We start from the raw sequence: 19,114 nt of genomic DNA on the forward strand, positions 1-19,114 counted from the left end.
TGCCAGTCTTGTTGAACGGAGGGCCCACCCAAGGAAAAGAACAAAGGAGCCAGAGACACTTCCGTTGGGGCCAAGCTTAATTTATTGAAGTTCAAGAAAGGGAAAAAGAGCAAAGATATGTCTTACAGAACACAACACAAACAGAACAAGCACAAGCAGCTGTGGGCACCAACAGCAGCAAGTATTTAGAAGGCAATCAGCGATCTGAAACACCCTTGACACCAGGGCAATCAGTTTGGCCTCAGAGGAAGGTCAGCAGTGCCTAGCAGCACTTCCTCCCCACCCCTTCTGGCACTCCCTTCTGGGCATACCAGCTTTCCTGGACACCCTTTGCCTCTCCAGCCTTGCCAGTGCCCTTCCCCCCAACCCAACCCTCCCCCCACTACTTCACAGTCATCTCATCTCATCAGCTACATTCTTAAGCTATGTACAAGCTGCTTCCTGTCTGAAGGGAAGCTCAGGGAGGGCACTTGGCACAGTGCCAGCCCACAGAGTAGGATAAAGTGATTGGAACCCTCAAAGTTCCTTAACAATGCCATAGACAGTGATGGTGCATTAGTAAGACTGGGCTTCTGAGGGCAGAGGACCTAATGTGTGAATCTCAGCATCTCAACACTTAGATCCCAGCCATCATCTAACCTAGTACAACCCTACAAGCAGCCTAGAACCCTACTCTACTTAAAGGCCTCCGAGGACAGGGATCCCCACCACACTTCCTGACACAAACTATCCGTGGACCCAACCCACCATGGGCCTCCTGGAGCAAACTGTACCTAGACCTAACCCACACCCACCATGAACCTTCTGAGGCAAACCATCCCTAGACCCAACCCACCATGGACCCCAAACTAACTCCTGACTCTTCTCACCTGAAAAATAGCTGCCTCATTAAACAAAATCACCAGTGCTTAAAAACAACAGAAGAAAACCAAACACACATTCCCTGCTACTCAGGAAGGAGCGAGGGGCCGGGACTAAACAAGCTCATCTGACCAGGAAAACAAGGACCCTTCTCGATTTCAGTTCTGCCAATGAGGCCAAGATGATTCCAGTTAAACTATCTATCCAGTCCCCCGCCTCCACTCCACGCTTTAGAAATGAGAAAGGTCCTTTAGAAGTTGAGTTGCTGATAGTATAGAAATAGGTGCTTTCTGTTTGATGCCTTTGTCCCTTTGGCCAGTCCAGAGAGGACTACAAGCACAGGGACTATCAGAGGCTGTGGAATCACTGCCAGCCTTTTAAGAACCTTTAGCCCCAAGCCTGGGACCTGAGAAACTTAAGTCTTGACAAAATGATGGGGAACAAACAGCTGAAGAAGGCAGGACTTGGGTTAAAAAAAAGTCAAAAAGAGATTTTCCAGGAAAAAAAATTGGAATCCTAAATCACTTCTTGGTACCTCAAATGGGGTACCACACTTCCCCCAGTGGAGGGGTTTCATCCTTTCAAATGACAGGCCATTTACCAGCAAGTCTGGGCTCCCCTAAAAAGTACTCCTTCAGCTTCTAAAAGGCACCCCTTGTTGTCCCAGTCTCCCCACTTTGACATCCATTCCCTACCATGCCCAGAAGCTCCACTTTCTACAGACAAACTCAATCCAATTAGTCAGCTACAAGCTTGGGAAATGCTTGAAAAACCTACCCCCTATCACCAAACCCTGCAGGGCAAAAAGGAGTAAAACTGTATTTACGAGAGATTGGGGTCTTGGGATCCATTTTCCATCTATTGTTTAGACCAGACCCTCAAAAGGAAAACCAGACTGGAGAAGAACTTCTCCCCCGGGGCTTCGCGGCCGCCTCGGCTGCAGGGATGCAGAACAGAAAGAGAGGCAGAGGGAGGGCAGACATTCAAGGGGCCAGGGCAGTGCGAATCCTTTGAAGCTGCCAAAACCACTTGCCGAAGGCGGCAAACCTATGTGTTCAGCCCACCAACTCTTAGCTATATTACAGAACTGATGCCAAAAAGTGTTACAAGCAATCATCCACCTCTAAATGCTCAGAGGTTTTCTTCCCACAGTTCTTAGTACATAGCTTTTTAAAGAGAAAATGACCCCAAAATAAGAAATTGCGTCTGAAGGTTTTATTCATCCGCCTCATCTTCTTAACGTCTTTTGGTGGTGGCAAACCCTAGGAGGAGAAGAAAAATCCCATTAGGCTTAGCCCAACCTCTTTGGCTGCTCCGCTGCTCAGAACCCTCCATGGTGGTTCTGGGCATTTTCTAAAGGACCAGAGGCTTCAAAGTCAGCCCCCGATGGGGCGGGGCAACAGGCACCCCATAACGCCTCAGTCAAAGGCACCGTTGGCCAGACTTCCATGCAGGGCTCCAGACAAGACAGAGGGTCTGTGCTCTGAGGAGCCCCTGGGGGAAGCCCACGTCCAGGCTCCTAACTTACCTGACGTGGTCCTAGTCCCCGTGCTGGAGCCCGAGGAAGACCCAGAGCTCCGGGAATTAGCGGCAGCGGATGGGGGCACCGGATTGTTCCAGGTGTTGAAGTACGGGGGAGGATACGCAGGATGAGTCCAAGTGTTCGACAGGGGCGTGGCCCTAGAAGGCAAGGACGAAGAATATGGATTTCCCACCAGCCCTTGGGGAGGCTCGGCTGGGCTCCGGCTCCGCCCCATTCAGAAACAGCCTGCTTTCTGTTGGCGTGTGATCACTGGGCAGGGGTGGGGGTGAGGGGATTGATCCCGTGTTGACTGAAGAGCAAGTTCAGAAATAAAGTCTGAGGCAAACAGTGCTGGAGCCCAGCGATCCCTTCCAAAGGGCAGCCTCTCCAGTTACTGTTATTTCATCCGACTGTAACAGCTCTGCCCAGCAAGCCTACTGGCATAGCATAAATCTGTTCAGTACTTTGGAGGGTACTGCCATTTTATTTTACTGGAAAATGTCCCTTCAGTGTTTAAGTTCTTTGGGATCTCCTTAAGGAGAATTCTCTTTTCCATTTGTTGGGCTTGTTTTTGAGGCTGGTCCCAGGCCGGCCACTCCTGAGCCTCATCCTACTGACCCTCACCACGGCTCATTTTTCTCTTCCTGCTCAGGTGACACTATTGTTAAAGCTGACCAGCCGCAATTAACTGCTCTCCTAAGTGCCAGGCCCTGCATCGAGCTCTGCCTCAATTATGAGCTACTTAAGCAAGTAAAGGCAGCATCTGCTAGTCACCTCTTTGCCTATCTTTATGCCTTTGATCTCCTTCTCTGGGCTTTTGCTACTGTCAGCATTTCTAGAACTGTCAAAGAGCAGCAGGAAAAGGAGGCGTCCCTGCCTTATTCCTATATTTACAGGGAAAACTTCTACTGTTTCCCTACTAGACAGAATGCTAGGTAAGGACTTGGTTTTTTGTTTTTAAATCTTATGTGGAAAGATCCTTCTCTGCCTATAGTTTGTAAGTTTAACAGCTTAAATAAATCTACTTTTTCCGCTTCAACGGATACAATCATGGGGCTTTGGACATTTGTTTTTTTTTAATGATCATGTCAATTATTCTCTCACACTGAAGCATCCTTGCAAACCTGATATGCGTACGTACAACTTAAAGTGAATTTTAAAAAAATACATAAATCACTGTCATCTTTTTGCCAGAAATTCATAAAATTTTCCAAGCAATACAGATTCATGTTGTTATTATTCTCTAGCACACTGTCACTGAGGTGATAGGATTAGATTTATCTCATGAGAGAACTTGAGAGGGTTGTTTTTCTCAATTTTTAAAGGTAACCCGAGTGCTTCAATCATTGGCTGTTCTGTACAAGGTTGAGAATTTTCCTGCAAATCTTTTTTGCACCACATATGGGTTTTTTCCCTTTTGCTAGTTCATTTACAGTTAGTCAATTTCCTTTCTGAGATTGGATTACTTAGAATCTCTGTCAGATGTTCTTTTAATATTTTTGTAACTAACTCTTTCTTTTGATTTTTTTTGGATATTTAATGGTACAATAGTAGATTCTGATAATTCCCTCTCTTGTCTTTTTCTCTGGCTTAACCTTATTCATTAAATTTTTTTAAATTTCCCTCCCCTCTCCTTTTTTAAAGAATCAGATTGGCTAAAGGTTTACATATTGATTAGTCTTTCCAAGTAACCAGTTTCTAGTTTCCTAAGATCTATAGTCTTTGTATTTTCCAATTTGTCTACTTCTCTTCCAGGGATCAACATTTCTTCTTTTGTGTTTATTTTGGCAAAAAAAAAGTCATTAATAAACATGAAGCACAAAGAAAAGGCAGACATAAGTGGAGACTTATAACAATATGGGTGAGCAATGAATGGATTAAAGAACAAATCCAGAAATAATCATTGTGAAAGGATGCTTCTGACAAGGTTATATACAGAAATTTCTGGGAGGTAGATAAAGCAGTTAAAGACTAACAAAATAGAAAGAGTCGATAAATGAACTGAATATGCAATTAAGGAAATTATAAAGTCAATAAATCCCATACAAAAACACCAAAATAAGCACAAAAGAGGAAATCTTGACTCCTGGATGGTCCAGAGAGGGAAAGTCCTTGCCCAGCTCACACAACAGTAGTTGGCTAATTCCAAATCCTCAGCTCTTTCTCCAGTTATGTTCACGAAAGTAGAAGAATAAAGCATCAAATTTCGCAGATGGAGCCACACCCTGAAACAGATTCTCAAAGTCACAGCCCAAAGGGAAGGGGAGGCATCAGTGGATAATGCTTACCTGTTGTTCCCGAACAAATAGCCTAAAAGGCCACCAGTCCCCAATCCAGTCCAGAATCCTGGGCCAGAGTGGCCAAACGCTTGGGGACCCGTGAAAGAATTGCCAAAGCCCCATCCGGGTGTGCCTGATGCTAATACAAAGAGCAAAGAAAAGGGTTAGCCCAGCACCCCCTGCCCAGGGCAGCTGCCCCCCAGCTTAGAGAGGTGGCCTTGTGAAAGTCCGCTGCCAAATGAGCTCTCCAGGAGCTGGGCTCCTGAACAGCCCTCGGGCCCAGGGCCTCTGACTTCCAACCAGGTGTCTTTTCTCTAGAGCATATGGGGCCGAAGGGAAAATTTGGAAGTAAAACAAAATGTGTCTTGGTTCTCCCCGGGCCTGCTCCCATTCTCTGCCCCTCAGACGCTCTAACTGGGCTTAAGCTGGGCCTTGGCTTCTTGATCAGGAAAACGAGGGGTTTGGGCAAGGCTCTCCTTACATTTCACAGCATGGCAGACGCACTGCTAGAAGATGCTACCCGTCACCCACTTCACAAGTGAGGATCACCACCAGCCGCGTGGAGCCAGGGCCAAGGCCTCAACCTCCTAACGGCCCCACTCCTAATCCGGGGATCCGGGGACTCCGAATGCCCGGGACCCCACCCCGTGCCGCGAGCTCTGAGGGACGGTGCCGGCCAGCCCCTCCCCGGGACACACAACGGCCACCACTCACAAGAGACACTGGACGCCATCCCTTGGGGCAAGGAGCCCGAGAGACCTACCTGTGAAATAGGACTTGAAGCCTGGGGGAGGAGGAGGCGGGGGTGGGGACGCCTGGAAGAACCTCTGGTGGTCCTGGGGATGCTCAGTGTAGGGCGGGGGGAGATCCTCGTTCTGGGCTTTCAGGAAAAGCTTATAAACGCCCAAGGCCAGCACTAGCAGGATGACGACGGCCAACAGGCCCCTGGTGCTGGAGGGCACGGGGGAATCCATCTTCTCAACGTACCCAGGGAAGTAATTGGAGCCATAGGTGTTGCCGTGGCTGTTGGCATTGCTGCCGGCATCTTTGTACTTCTTGCGGCCCTGCTCGGTCAGCTCCAGGTTGAATTCTAAGCCGCAGGAGCCCCGCAGCACGTAGGGGTCGTCGGGGTAATCGTAGCCTTCGCAGCTGACGGCGGTCTTGCCGAATCGGTACGAGGTGTCCAGTTCGGCTTTGCACTCCCACTGCAGAGGGGCAAAGAGCAGACGCCCTGCAGCGTTCCTCCCTTCCTCCCAGCCTTCCCCCAGTGAGAGGGAGCCCGCACGCACTCCAGATTCTGCAGACAGCACACCTATCCTGCCTTTGGGGGGGGCCAGAGCCGGGGATTCCGGGGGCGGAATCCCACCGAAAGGCTCCGTGGCTTGCCCAGGGTTACTCAGCCAGGACCTCCTGGCCGCAGGGACTCCGCGTCCCCAGAAGCTGGACACAGTGGTCACGAGGATGAAACGACTCCCTGCATGCCCCGGACAAGTCATTCCCCTTTCGGAGACCTCAGCTCTGCCTCTGTTCCGTGGAAGCTCCGGCCCGGAGGTGATCGGCCAGTTGCTGGCAGCCTAGATCCCCGACAGGCTCCCTCTGGGCGGTCTCCCCTCTTCCCGGCCCTCCCGGGGCTCTTACCTGCACATCAAAGCCGTCCCAGCCCTTGTTGCGACACTGCACGATTTCCGGGATGTGAGCGGGGCAGCCGGCAGAACCTCCGAGGCACTGCAGCTGAGGGATGGGGGCCGTCCTCCGGGCAGTGGTGAAGCGGTCTCGATGGAGGGTCAGGGCCTGGATATCCCGGAGGAGAATTTTCTCTACAGAACAAAAGGGACACCCATCAGCATGCTGGAGGGGCCGGAGACCCCCAGGGCGGCTTCCTGGCCCCCTCGGCAGGCAGCAGAGCTCCCATGGCCCAGGGTCTGTCATCAGGCTGAAATGAAGCTCATGGACGACTCACAGGCATCAAGTCCAAAGCCCGGCCTCTCAAGGGAGAAGCCAAGGAATACAGGGTGACAATAGGGCCAGACCAGCTGACCTCCGGGCTTCCTTTCAGCTGGAAACCCCAGATCTGGGCACAGGGTCGGACTACAAGTAGGGCTTGGCAAATGCCACCACGAAGCCATGGTCCTATGGCCTTACACAAAACATCTCACCCAGGAGAGAATGTTCTTATGAGCCATCTTACAAAGTATGATTAAAAAGTGGTTCCTAAATAGTAGCTAACTAAGTGCAAATTATGCTCTCTGAGGGTAATGGAATAATATTTTCCTGTAAGAAATGACAAAATAAAAAGATCGTTTCAGAGAAACCTGGGAAGATCTGTGTGAATTAATGTAGAGGGAAGTGAGCAGAACCATTTATATATAAGTACAGAAACAGTGAAAACCAACAACTGGGAAAGAATTGGGAATTCTTGCAAGCACAAGGAATACTCACTGTCCCAGAGGCATTGTCTGGCCCTAGCCAGTGCAATTTGTTTTGCTTAATTATATTCATCCCAAAGGTTTTCTTTTTTCCTTTATTTTCCCAGTAGAGAAGTGAGAGGAAGAAAGAAAAGAAAAGAAATGTTTACGGATTGAGAAAAATAATTTAGCTTTAAAATAAAAGAAGCAAAAAATAAATGATTGCTGAGGTGGAAATTCTGGGAACTCTGGTGAAGTAGCCATTCTACTCTTAGAGTTTGGGATCCAGAGGGAAAGCAAATCTGGGTAAAATCTGAAATACTCCCTTGGCAAAGCAGATTTCAGAGGGTTTAGAAGAAAGATAAGTAGGATTCCAAGGATTAAAATGGCTTAGGGGAAGTCAGCTCTAGTAAGGCTGGGAGAGGTTCAAGCATAAAATTCTGAAGGCACAAAAGGAAACAATTTTAATGAGAAAAAAAAAGTTGTCTGTGGAGGTAGATGTGGATGCACAGGGAACTCAACAACCAGCAGATTTTTAAAAGAAATGTAAAGAAGATAGAAGCAAAACCAGGAATGGAGAAATGAATATGAAAGCCTGGCCCAGTCCTAGAAAAAGAGCATTAGGACAATAAACAGCTTCAACAAAGTTACAGGCTACAAAAATAAACCCTTCAAAATCAACAGCATTTTTTGTAGCTCAATAACAAAATCCAAGAAGCAATAATTTAAAAAAAGGAAAGTTCCATTTCAAATTACTATAAATTACATAAAACATCTGAGCATCGCTCTAACAAAAGCACATAAAAGACCTGTACAGATTCAATTACAAAATGTTCCTTAACAGAAATAAAAAACAACTTAAACAGTAATAATTTTGGTTACATCAAACTGAAAAGCTTCTGCACAAACAAAATGAACTCACATAGGATAAGGAAAGAAAAAGGTCAGATGGGGAAATATTAATCTTTGTATCAAAATCTTCCAGTAGGAGTTTGGGTTATGTAACAAATATAATAATTCCATTTCAAAAGAAGAAATCCAAAGCCATTTGAAAATGCTTCAAGTTACTAAGAATGAGAGAATTGCAAACTTGGGCAATGCTGAGGTTCATCCTTTTGCCCATCAGATTGGCAAAGATGGCAAAAACAAAAATGACTGATTGCTGGAAGGGCTCTGGGAAAACATGAACAATGACGCAATGTTGCTGGGGCTGTGATGTCATTCAGCTACTCTGGAAATTAATTTGGAATATGCCCCAAGTCACTAAAATGTGCAGACCCATCAACATTTCAGTTCCACTACTAGGCTGACACACCCCAAGGAAAGAGGTAAAGCAACCCATCCATACAAAAATATCTACAGCAACTTTCTGTTAGAGCAAAGAACTGGAAACAAAGTGGGTCCTCACCTACTGGGGAATGGATGACCAAATTGTGGCATATGAATGTAATGGGATACTACTGTACCACCAAGAAATGACAGGAGCGATAAATTCAAAGAAGCCTGGGAAGACTTGCATGAACTGATGCAGGGTAAAGAAAGCAGATCTGAAACACTGCATACAATGGCTACAATATCTCAAAGGGAGTGACCTGGGGGGGGGGGGGGGGCCCACTGGGACTTACCTTTTCCAACATGGCCCAGCAGAGAGAAGGAAATGTAGGAGTGGGCAGACAAGCAGGGCAGCCCTGCTACTACATCATGAAATGTGATACACACTTTAAAACATATAGGTCATACATAGCAGAAACTCACGCTTTAGCACATATTGTGGGAACATAACCATCTTTTTCTCTTTTCTTTTTCAAGCCTAATGCTCTTTTTCTGTTCTTTGTAAACTGAGATGGGTGTGTTTTGTTGGGTGTTTTCTGGCATATACTTGGGTGCCCATGATGTCTCCTCTAGTGGGTAATCTCCTATGATAATCTCTTTCAATTTTTGCCTCGGTAACCCCAGCACCTAGCATAATGCCTGGCACGTAGGAGACGCTTTTTTTGTTTGTTTTTTGTAGGTGACACTTGTGGTCATAACGGATTCTTTAAAAAGTTCCACTTGGGACACATATTGGCTGTGAGACCTGGACGAGCCACTGGACATCATGATTTCCTCATCTAGCTGTAAATTTCTGACTAATTCATTTTCCCTTGAGCCTCAGGAAGGCACTTTGTAAACCTTGGAAGTCTACGGAAATAACAATGCTTATTACATAGACACATAAATGAGGGAGGCAAATTTCTTTAAACTTCCTATAAATGAGGTTATGGTTAAAAAGAATCTCCACATAGTAATTACTACCTCATAGGGCTGTAACAGGTTGGCAAAGCATTTTAAACATCACATTATTTGACCCAACCAACAACCTGGGAGGGAGCTGCTATTCTAATCTCTGTTTTACAAATGAGGAAGTTGAGAAAGGCTAGGAAGTGTCTGAGGCCAGGTTGGACCTGACTATCCATTGTGCTATCTAGCTGCCTCATCTATTTCCAGAATGATGAAGTGCTGGATTTGAAATGAGAAGACTATTGAGAGCGCTTCCAAAAAGTGGCACCTGGGAACGATTTTCGGATGTCTGGGATGCCCCCCCTTAAAATATGAGGTTGTCAGATTCCTGGTCAGAGATGGAACACACCTAGCAAAGACTACTAGGAATATATTTACTAGATATTTTGCAAATCCACTCATAAGGGCTTTCAACCAAAAATAATGGAGGAAGAAGAAGAATTATATATCCCCTCCACCCTCCACCATATACATATATGAATGTGTATGCATATATTTTTTGAAAATATAAACTTTAAAGTATACAAAGCACTTGAATCTCATTTGGCTCTCACAATCCTTAGAGGTAGATATTATCCTCATTTTATAGCTGAGGAAACTAAAGCTAAAGGACATTAAGTGATTTGCCCAGGATCATAAAAGGCTCCTTAAATGTCTGAGGCTGAATTTGAACTCAGGTCTTCTTGAATCCAAGTCCAGTGCTCTATCCACTGTACCATGTAAAACTAAGATATGCCTGAGAATAATGTGGATGTACAGGGAACTCTCAAGTCAATATAGATATTAAAGAAACAAAAAGAGATGTAATCAAGGTAAGATAACAGAAAGTAATACTACAAGAGTGTAGCATGGTTTCATAATAACATCATGATGGCTAGAAATGGAACTAGAATTAGGATTAGATTCAGGGTTAGAATTCTAACTCTTAATTCGAAGTCAAGAATGCTAAAGCTCAACAGGTGCTGAGGTGGGCAATGGAAGCTAAGGACAACAAGAAAAAAAAATTAGGTATATTGAGTAAAATGAGAGGATCAAAGAAGAAATGGAATAGGGAATCCAGGTGTTGTACCTGGCAAGAGAAAGCCACTCTTATATGGCCTTGACACTGCAAATGACAACAAAAATGACTAACCAAGAAAAGGTACCCAAGATAAGTAAAAAGAGATGGTTAAGAAACTAGCTAGCTGCCTTGGATGAATTTAAGTCACCTAGATCAGAAAGAGCAGCAGTCATGATGGCTGAATTACTGTCAGTGAAGAACACAGAAATCAGGAGAGCTTCCACAAGATTACAAAAGGGCAGATGTCAGTTTGATTCCAAACAACCAGTCTGATATTGTCAGCAAGTCTAGGTCATTCCAGACTAACCTTTCTTCCTTTTTGAGACAAAATTACCAGACTGGATTGCAAGCTTTGGATAAAGGATCTCACGCTATTTGGGGAAAGAAAATTGAAAGGTGTCCTCTATATATATCGAGTGGAGTACAGTTGAGAATAGATTCAAATCCAAAAGGCCCTTAACCAGTTAGAATACTGGGCTAAAGCTAATAAGATTCAATTCAAGAGGGATCAATGTAAAGTCTTAACCTCATATAAAAAATCAATTTCACAAATACAAGATGGGGGAGACATAGATAAAGGATAGTGCTTCTGGAAGAGATGGGGTTTCAGGGTCTGCAAGCTCGAGATGTTGTGGCTAATACAACAAATGGGAGCATGGGCAGAGCTGTGGGGAAGAAGGTGATTGTCCCGTTGGACTAAAGCCACATTAAGACCTCATATCTCAAGGAAACTATTCTCACTCTGGACACCACACATTTTAAAGGGCTTGACTCAGCTGGAGCATATTCAGAGAAGGGCAGCCAGGGATGGCTAAAGGAACTGGAGATATCTCTAGCCTCTCTCCTGAGCTGGTCGCATTCCACCAACTGCCTCCTGGGGGCATCTTCACCTGGATGTCCTAAGACTCTACAAACTCAATGTGTGCAAAAGAGAACTCATTATCTTCCCCCAAAACTATCCAGTCCTGAACAGTCACACATCACCTAGGCTTACAAGTCACCCTCCACAACCTCAATGACTCAAGGACTCCCCAGCTAGCAAATCTTGTGTCTATTTTTTGGAACCTCCGTTATCCACCTCCTTTTCTCTGCTCACCCAGCCAAAGTCCTGGTTTAAGACTGGCATCTCCTGCCTGAACCACTTCCCTTCCTTAAGTTCTCTCCCTCTTTGAGCCATCCCCCACTCAGCTACCCATAAGACTTCTCTAAAGGCTGACCTATATATGCTTCTCACCAGTGGTGGCCATCTTTGGACCACCAGGTGAGGAAGAGGTCCAGATACAAGGAAGAAAATGACCGTGGAAAGTTATCCCAAAGCCCTGGCTCAGACAGGCCAGATAAAGCTGTTATCTAGGAAGAATATCTGTCTTGAAGCAGCCCAAGTGAAAATGACCTAAAAATCTTATAAAAACAGCAAAGTTAAAAAACATAAAAATAAATCTAAAAAAGGGGGGGGGGGGGAGGCAGCTGAGTGGCTCAGTGGATTGAGAGCCAGGCCTAGAGACAGGAGGTCTTGGGTTCAAATCTGACCTCAGATACTTCCCAGCTGTGTGACCCTGGGCAAGTCACTTAACTCCCATTGCCTAGCCCTTACCACTCTTCTGCCTTGGAGCCAATACACAGTATTGAGGTCACTGGTCCAGGGTCACTCACAAAAAGTATGAAAAAAGAGGCACAGTCAAGGAATCCCTAATAATCCTTTAATGGGTAGTGATAATTCATTATGAAAAAACAAATAATCACCCTCCCTTCAACGTCAGTGACATCTAAAGGTCCCCTGAGGACTGGGGCAGTTTTTGCTCTTTTCTGAGTGATCCTGGTGGTTAACTAAGTGTCTGGCTTATAGAAAACACTTAATAAATGCTTGTTGGTTGAATGACTGATTGGATTTCATTCTAGTTACAATTGAATTTTTTTTTTCCCCATTGAGGGTTTGAAGTAGGAAGAATATTCTATCAGCTTCCTGGAGAACGGATTAAAGAAAGGAAAATCAAGTGCATTTGCCCATCAGATTCAGCACTGAGACTTAAATCAAAAGGAAATTCAAAATTCAAATGAGTTCAAATCCTGCCTCAAACATTCCTAGCTGCACAACCCTGATCAAAGTCACTTGTCTCAGTTTCCTCATCTATAAAATGGAATAGTATCTACTTTCCAGTGCTGTTATAAGTTAAAAAAGAAAAAGAAAACCTCCCTAAGGTTTCTAAAACGAGTGCCACTATCATTCAATTAGGTGAGGATCAATAGAGCCAATCCAATAAGCCTTTAGATTAAGTTTCTGCACTAGAAAGGGATACAAAGGCAATGAATCTTGGCCTCTAAGCTAACACAACTTGGCCGTGTCTGTTCCCTCCATTGTAAGAGATTTGGTTCACCCACCTCACAGGACCAGGTGAAAGAAATGCCACTTAAAAAAAATAAAAACCACCTTCGATAAATAAAATATGTTGGGCCTCCCAGGCTAGTCAGGGACCCTGTCCCCGCCCTGCCCTGCCCTGCCCTGCCCTGCCCTGCCGGCAGCCCCTCCCTTCTCTCATCTTCCCAGCTCCCTCCTTTATCAGAGAATTTCTGCCTAATTTCATCAGCCAGGAAAAATGAGGTAAACAAAGGAGACAAAGCCTGGAGACGAAACCAGGCCAGGCTCAAGGGTTACTGGGGGCCCGGAGCAGAAATATGGAGGGTCAGAATAATACGCATTATGGCAGCAGAGAAAAAGACCCCACCCCCTTCACCCGCAGTGTGGGAGGGAGGAAGAGGAGGGGATTGGAGAGGAGGGTGAAAGGATGGGGACGGCAGAGGATGGATGATGGATGGCTGGGCGACAGGGGAGGAGGCCTTCAGAGGAGAGAACGGGGATGGATGGTGTCAGGAGACTGAAAAAAGAGGGAAGGAGGAGAATGGCCAAAGGAGGGGGAGGACGGCTGTGAGGAAGGAGAGAGGAGGGGAGGGAGACAGACAATGGAGAGGGATGACGGCAAAGGGGAGGATGGATGTTAGAGGGGAAGGGGATGACGACGACAGAGAAGATGAAGAGAACAGGGGGAGGGGAGCAGACAGTGAAGGGGGATGACGACATAGAGGAGAAAGAGGAGAGGCAGCCTGAAGTAGAAGGACGGCAGGGACGATGAGAGAGGAGGGTTGGAGGCTGAGGCAAGGAGGATAGAAAGAAGAGGAGGGGGAGAACTGACGGGGGGGGGGGGAGATGGAGGTTCAGGAGGAGGAGGAGGAGGGCAAGGGGTGGGTTTCGAGAAGAGGGAGTGATGATGGGGATGGGGGGCTCGGGAGGAGTGATGGAGGCTCCCTGGAGAGGGAGGGGCGGTGAAGAAGCAGAAGTCTCAGGAGGAGACGGATGTGGCTGCCTCAATAAGAAAGAGCATCATGGGATGGGGGAGGAAAAAGAGGATGATGGCGAGCTAGAGGGAAGAGGGGAGTAATGGGGGGAGTTACAAGAAAAGAGGAGGTGAAGAGGGAGGCGGAGGGGGGACCTCGAAAGGAATGAAAGGCAGGTCGAAAGAAGGTGGTAATGAAGGGGGCATATTGGGAAAAGGGGTCGATGGGGGCGCCTAAAAGAGAGGTGGCTGAGAATGCGGCGGGAGGAGGTCGATGCGGGAACCTCTACAGAAGGGACCTCTAAAGGAGATGGGGCGCCTGGGGGTCCCAACAGGAGCCCCTAAAGGAGACGGAGCTGGAGGAGGGGAGCTCACCAGATTGGTCCCAAGCGAGGGCCGGGCTGGGCCGGGGCAGCAGCAGCAGCAGCGCCCCGAGCAGAGACAGGCAGCGGAGCCCCCCCCAGAGCGGGGCGCCACCCCGGCCGAGGGCCGGGGCCGCGGGCGCCATGTAGCCGGCGCAGGGATCGAAGCGGCTGAGGCCGCGCAGAAGAGCTGAGAGCTCGGACGTTCCGGAGCAGTAGGCGCTCTAGAACGCAGCAGCAGACAGACTGCGGAGAGACTCGGGGAGCGCGCAAGGCTCGCCTCCGACAGGGCTGCCTGCGGCACTGGGGTGCGGCCACGTATAGCCCACTGATTGGTTGAGACGGCCGCGCATCGCGCTCACGCCCCGCCCCTGCGCCGGGCCCACGCCCCACCCTTGAGCTCGCTGCTTGCATCCTAAAGGAAAGAGGTCTAGACGAGATCTCCATCTCCGCGGCTACCCGCGGCACCTGTAAACGCCCTCCAGCTGAGCAGCCTCTTGGCAGGCTGAGGCCAGTAATGGAAGGATTCGGGCACGTTCTTAGGGTGGCAAAGCACCCCCTCTTCTCTATCACTTCATCCCTCCGGGCACGCACCAGTATTTGTTGCCAACAGCCGCGGCACGGGTAGAGACGCCTCTTTAGAGTGGCGGCGGTGACTGGGCTCCTCGCTCCATTTTATAAATAATACCAATAACAGCGAGCATATCTAAGAGCGCTTAGACGTTTGCAGTACTCCTTATAAATGAGGAAACGGAGGCAGGAAGTGGTTATGGGATGTCGCCCTGGATCACATAGTTTCTAGGGCAGGATCTGAACTCAAGTCTTCATTGTGCGCTACATCTTCTCTACCTGTACATATTAAACTTCTATGCCGGGTCCTGTGTATGCACAAACAAAAGCAACCGTTAACTAGCCTAGCCTAGCTAAGGGAGACAATATGTGTACAGTTTGTCCCAAAAGTCTTAGTGTAGTTTTAAATTATTGAAACCAAATAGGAATTAATGAGTAACTTAAATTTCTAATTACATTAGTATGTATCTTAATATGGCGTATAATAGTAATTGATAGATAAAAAGCTACACTAAAAATTTTGGGGCACTAGGCATATGTACTAGATACATACTGTATCCCTCATAGATAAGATACAAAATAGACAAAGGAACTTTGGAGAGAAGCCACTAATAGCTGAGAAGATCAGGAAAGGCATCAGGTGGCTTAACTTGGGAAACTAGAGATTCTGAGATGCTTCCCTTCACTCCTTCCTCTCTGAACACAACCTAACTGCGAAAATCACACCCTTTCCTCTACCCTTTCTCCCTCAATGCTAGAATCTAGAACCAGGAGCAAAGCAGCTCTGCTATTGTGCCTGGATGGGGCTTGTCAAGCTACCAGACTCCTTTTTGGCATATCCCTTTAAATGCTGGCTCCAAACTACCCCCTCCTTGGTCATTACTCGCCCATGTGTATGGTTTCTCCACTCTGCATTAGGTTGAGATGGTATGTATTTATATTCCTAGCATTTTGTAGAAAGATTAGCACAGAGTAAGTGCTTATTATTTTCTAGCTCATTTTGATAAAGGTGAGAAGGAAATGCATTCCAGGCATGAGTAAGAGCTGTCAACATGGAATTTAGGAATCCCAAACTTGTGGCCTAGTGGGATCTGATGAACCCCAAGTTTCAGGACTAGCTTATAGGTCAGAGACCCCAAAGTTGTACTTGTTCCCTACTCCCATGGGAATTCACCCTGAAGGGAATCCCAGGCTAGCAGTTTCAGGCTGAGTGGGGGACCCTCAGGTGAATGACAATCCTAGTTGAGTGGGACTAAGCATATGCCAAGGACCCTCTTTGTTTTAGGTAGTCTCCCCTACTGTAACAGACCCTTTCCCCAGAAGATCCACACCTGGGCAGGAACCATCCTTTAGTATCCATTGTAAGTAGCCCCTTCTCTTACACCCTAGCCTCTAGCTAGGATTCCTTTCCCAAGCTCCATTGTATCCCATCAGTGTAGTTTGAAAACTCCCATTTCCACATCCTATAGTGATGTCAATCATCTTTCCCTGCCCCTGGATTCCCCAAATGGTATAGAGGATCCCCAAATTCTTTTGTTCCTTGGAGTCCATTGTCAACATGGAAATCTAGAAATCCCCAGTTTACTTAGTTGGGAGATAGAAACCCCAGGTTTTGACCTCGTCACAGGAGAGTTTTCCCCTTGAGGGAAGGTCCCACTTCACCAGACAATAGACATCCACTTCAGGTGGGAGGTAGACCCTATCCAAAGTCAAGTAACTCTTTTGTCTCCAGAAGCCTTTCCCAGTATATCATACCCTCCTTAGGACTTTCAGCTTGCGAGACTGACCGGCTACCTACTGGGCCAAAGCTAAAGTGGATGTCTATTGTCTGGTGAAGTGGGACCTTCCCTCAGGGGGAAAACTCTCCTGTGACAAGGTCAAAATATGGGGTTTCTACCTCCCAACTAAGTAAACTGGGGATTTCTAGATTTCTACGTTGACACCATCTAGCATGGTGGCACTCCCAGGGGTCAGTGGCCAGAGCAGTCAGAATTCAATCCTTGGACTCTGTGCACGTGACTGTATGTGGCAAACAGCTCTGCTGTCAAGGCCTACCAATGCTGAACCCCATTTTGCCCTTGATTAAAGAGTGATTTTACTACTTAATAGTTCTGAAGTAACCCCCAAAAGACCAAAGATGGAAAAATTAAAAAGAGACCCCTGTCCAGGGACAGACCTGGTTTCCCTAGTCCCAGGAGATCAAGCTGTTTATGCAGATAACAAACTGGTTTCTGTTTACCTTGGGTGGCAGGAGACAAAGAGGAATTTCAGGAATATCAGAGGGTCAGCATACTAACATTTGCCTAAGTGAAGATAAACACTCCTTAGATAACAACCCCCTTGTATATCTAAGAATTGTCCCCCCATCTCAGACCCCACATTCCTGTGTTAAAGTCTGTTTGTTATCAGATAAGAACCTGTATGTGAAGAGTAATAACTTGTATCTCGTAACCCTATATAATCTGTTCCTTAATGTCAAACCAGTGCAGTTTTCCATTAGGGAATTCTGTCTCAACTGGTAGATTCTTATTTCTCTCTTTTATTAATAAATTATGGTTACAATAATTGAAATTCTAGGTGTTTGAATTCATTTGTGAAGTGTACCACTTCAGTTCTGTGTTTTTTCCAAGTCGACAGAGCCAAGACCAAGGTAAAGAGTGCCATATATGAGGATTCCTAAGAAGGCCTGCTATGTTTGTGTTAAGGGGTATAATATTTAATGCAGCTAGAAGGTCAGACCTAGCTCACAAAGAACTTTAAATGCCAAAGGAATTTCTATTTGATCCTGGTGGGTCTAAGGAAGGCACTTATATTTACTAAGGAAGAGAATGATATGGGCTACATTTTAGGAAAAACAGTTAGCTGTGCCAATGATGGATTCCATGGAGAGGAGAAAGATTTGGGAAAGGAAGCCCAATTCTAATTCTTCTTATCCCAAATGCAAGAAGTTCATATCTTCTTTGGGATAGTTCTGCTTGTGAGGGAGTCATTCTGTTCCTCACAGAGCCTAAATCAGAATCCCTGCAACATTCACCTGTCAACATGGAATCTAGAAACTCCAAACTTGTAGCATAGTCAGATCTGATGAACCCCAAGTTTTAGGACTAGCTTCTAAGTTGAAGACCCCAAACTTTGTACTGGTTTCCTGTGCCCATGAGAATCCACCCTAAAGGGAATCTCAGACTAACATTTTAAGACTGAATTATGGACCCTGGGATAAATGACAATCCTAGTTAGGTGGGATTAAGCATATGCTAATTACCTTTTTTGTTTTAGATAGTTTCCCCTATTGTATCAGAGACCCTTTCCCAAGAAGACCCACACCTTGGCAGTGTTTAAGAGGGAAAGGCCAGAAGCTATGAAAAAATTTGAATTTGACAACCAAATCTCCAGAGAAGAGGAAATGGAACCCCAGCTGATTGGGGGGGGGGGTGGTATGGAACTTTGTAGCCAAACTCACAAGGGGGCAATTGAAAAACTGGAAGAGGTTCTTTGCTCCTGGAGCTGAGAGGAAAAGGAACTGACCCTTTACTGTGAAGATACCCATTTTCTCAATCCTTTTGCCTAAGAAATAGAAGATCTTATCTTTCAACTGGTGACACTTTTAGGATAAATATTTTTGTCCCTTAGGATAAAGACTCTGAGCTTATCCAGAAGAAAGACTCTTGTTCAAATTCCCCAGATCTGTATAGGAAATAGCTAGGGATTTCCTTTTCCCTCTGTCCTCATTATCCTTCAACCTTTATACTTAAATCAGATTCAATGTATTAGGAGGGGAACTTCAAAGAGCATCATTCAAGAAGGGGGGGGGGGGCTGAGGAGAAATCTTACTTACCCATTTAGTCCAGTCAGAACTGACTCCATTTGTCAACAGCCCAACTTGGGGGAAGGGGAGGAAGGAAAGGTTAACTTATATTTATTCCCCAAGTAGCTGGAACTTTGATTCCTTCTTCAAGTTCTCCACTAATACAGCAGGGACCACACTTTTAGTATCCATAGTAAGCAGGCTCTTCCCTTACACCCTAGCCTCCAGCTATGATTCTTTTCCCAAGTTTAATTATATTGTCAGTATAGTTTGAACACTCCCATTTCCTTGTAACCATTGTAATGTCAATCATATTTCCCAGCCCCTCAATTTCCCAAAAGGCATATAGGTTCCCCAAATCCTTAGAGTTGTCAATCTAGCCTGGTTGACTCTCCCAGGGGTCAGTGTCCAGAGCATCCAGAGTTCAGTCCTCAAACTCCACGTGGGTATTAGCTCAAAGTTCTGTGTGGAGGCCTACTATTACACTGAATCCCTTTTCCTTGATTAGAGTGATTTTCTGACTATTAATAGTTCTTTGTTTTTTCCAAGTCAACACACCCAAAACATTTAAATCTGCCCTACAAGGCTAAATAAAACTTTTCCTTTTGCTGGACAGTTTCTTGAATACTTGAAGTCAGCTA

General features: G+C 46.2%; 1 protein-coding gene across 1 annotated transcript; it reads right to left on the reverse strand.

Moving 5' to 3' along the window:
* Positions 1-64: 64 nt before the first annotated feature.
* SARAF (store-operated calcium entry associated regulatory factor) lies at positions 65-14,466 on the reverse strand. Its single transcript, XM_007495595.3, has 6 exons — positions 14,112-14,466; positions 6,301-6,479; positions 5,426-5,867; positions 4,672-4,801; positions 2,390-2,541; positions 65-2,123 (listed from the first exon to the last, which is right to left on the reverse strand). Exons 1-6 carry the CDS (start codon positions 14,242-14,244, stop codon positions 2,098-2,100), a joined length of 1,062 nt encoding a protein of 353 aa, XP_007495657.1. The 5' UTR covers positions 14,245-14,466; the 3' UTR covers positions 65-2,097.
* Between the last annotated feature and the right edge of the window lie 4,648 nt (positions 14,467-19,114).

Source organism: Monodelphis domestica, chromosome 6 (genome assembly GCF_027887165.1).
Source record: "Monodelphis domestica isolate mMonDom1 chromosome 6, mMonDom1.pri, whole genome shotgun sequence".
NCBI lineage: Eukaryota > Metazoa > Chordata > Mammalia > Didelphimorphia > Didelphidae > Monodelphis > Monodelphis domestica.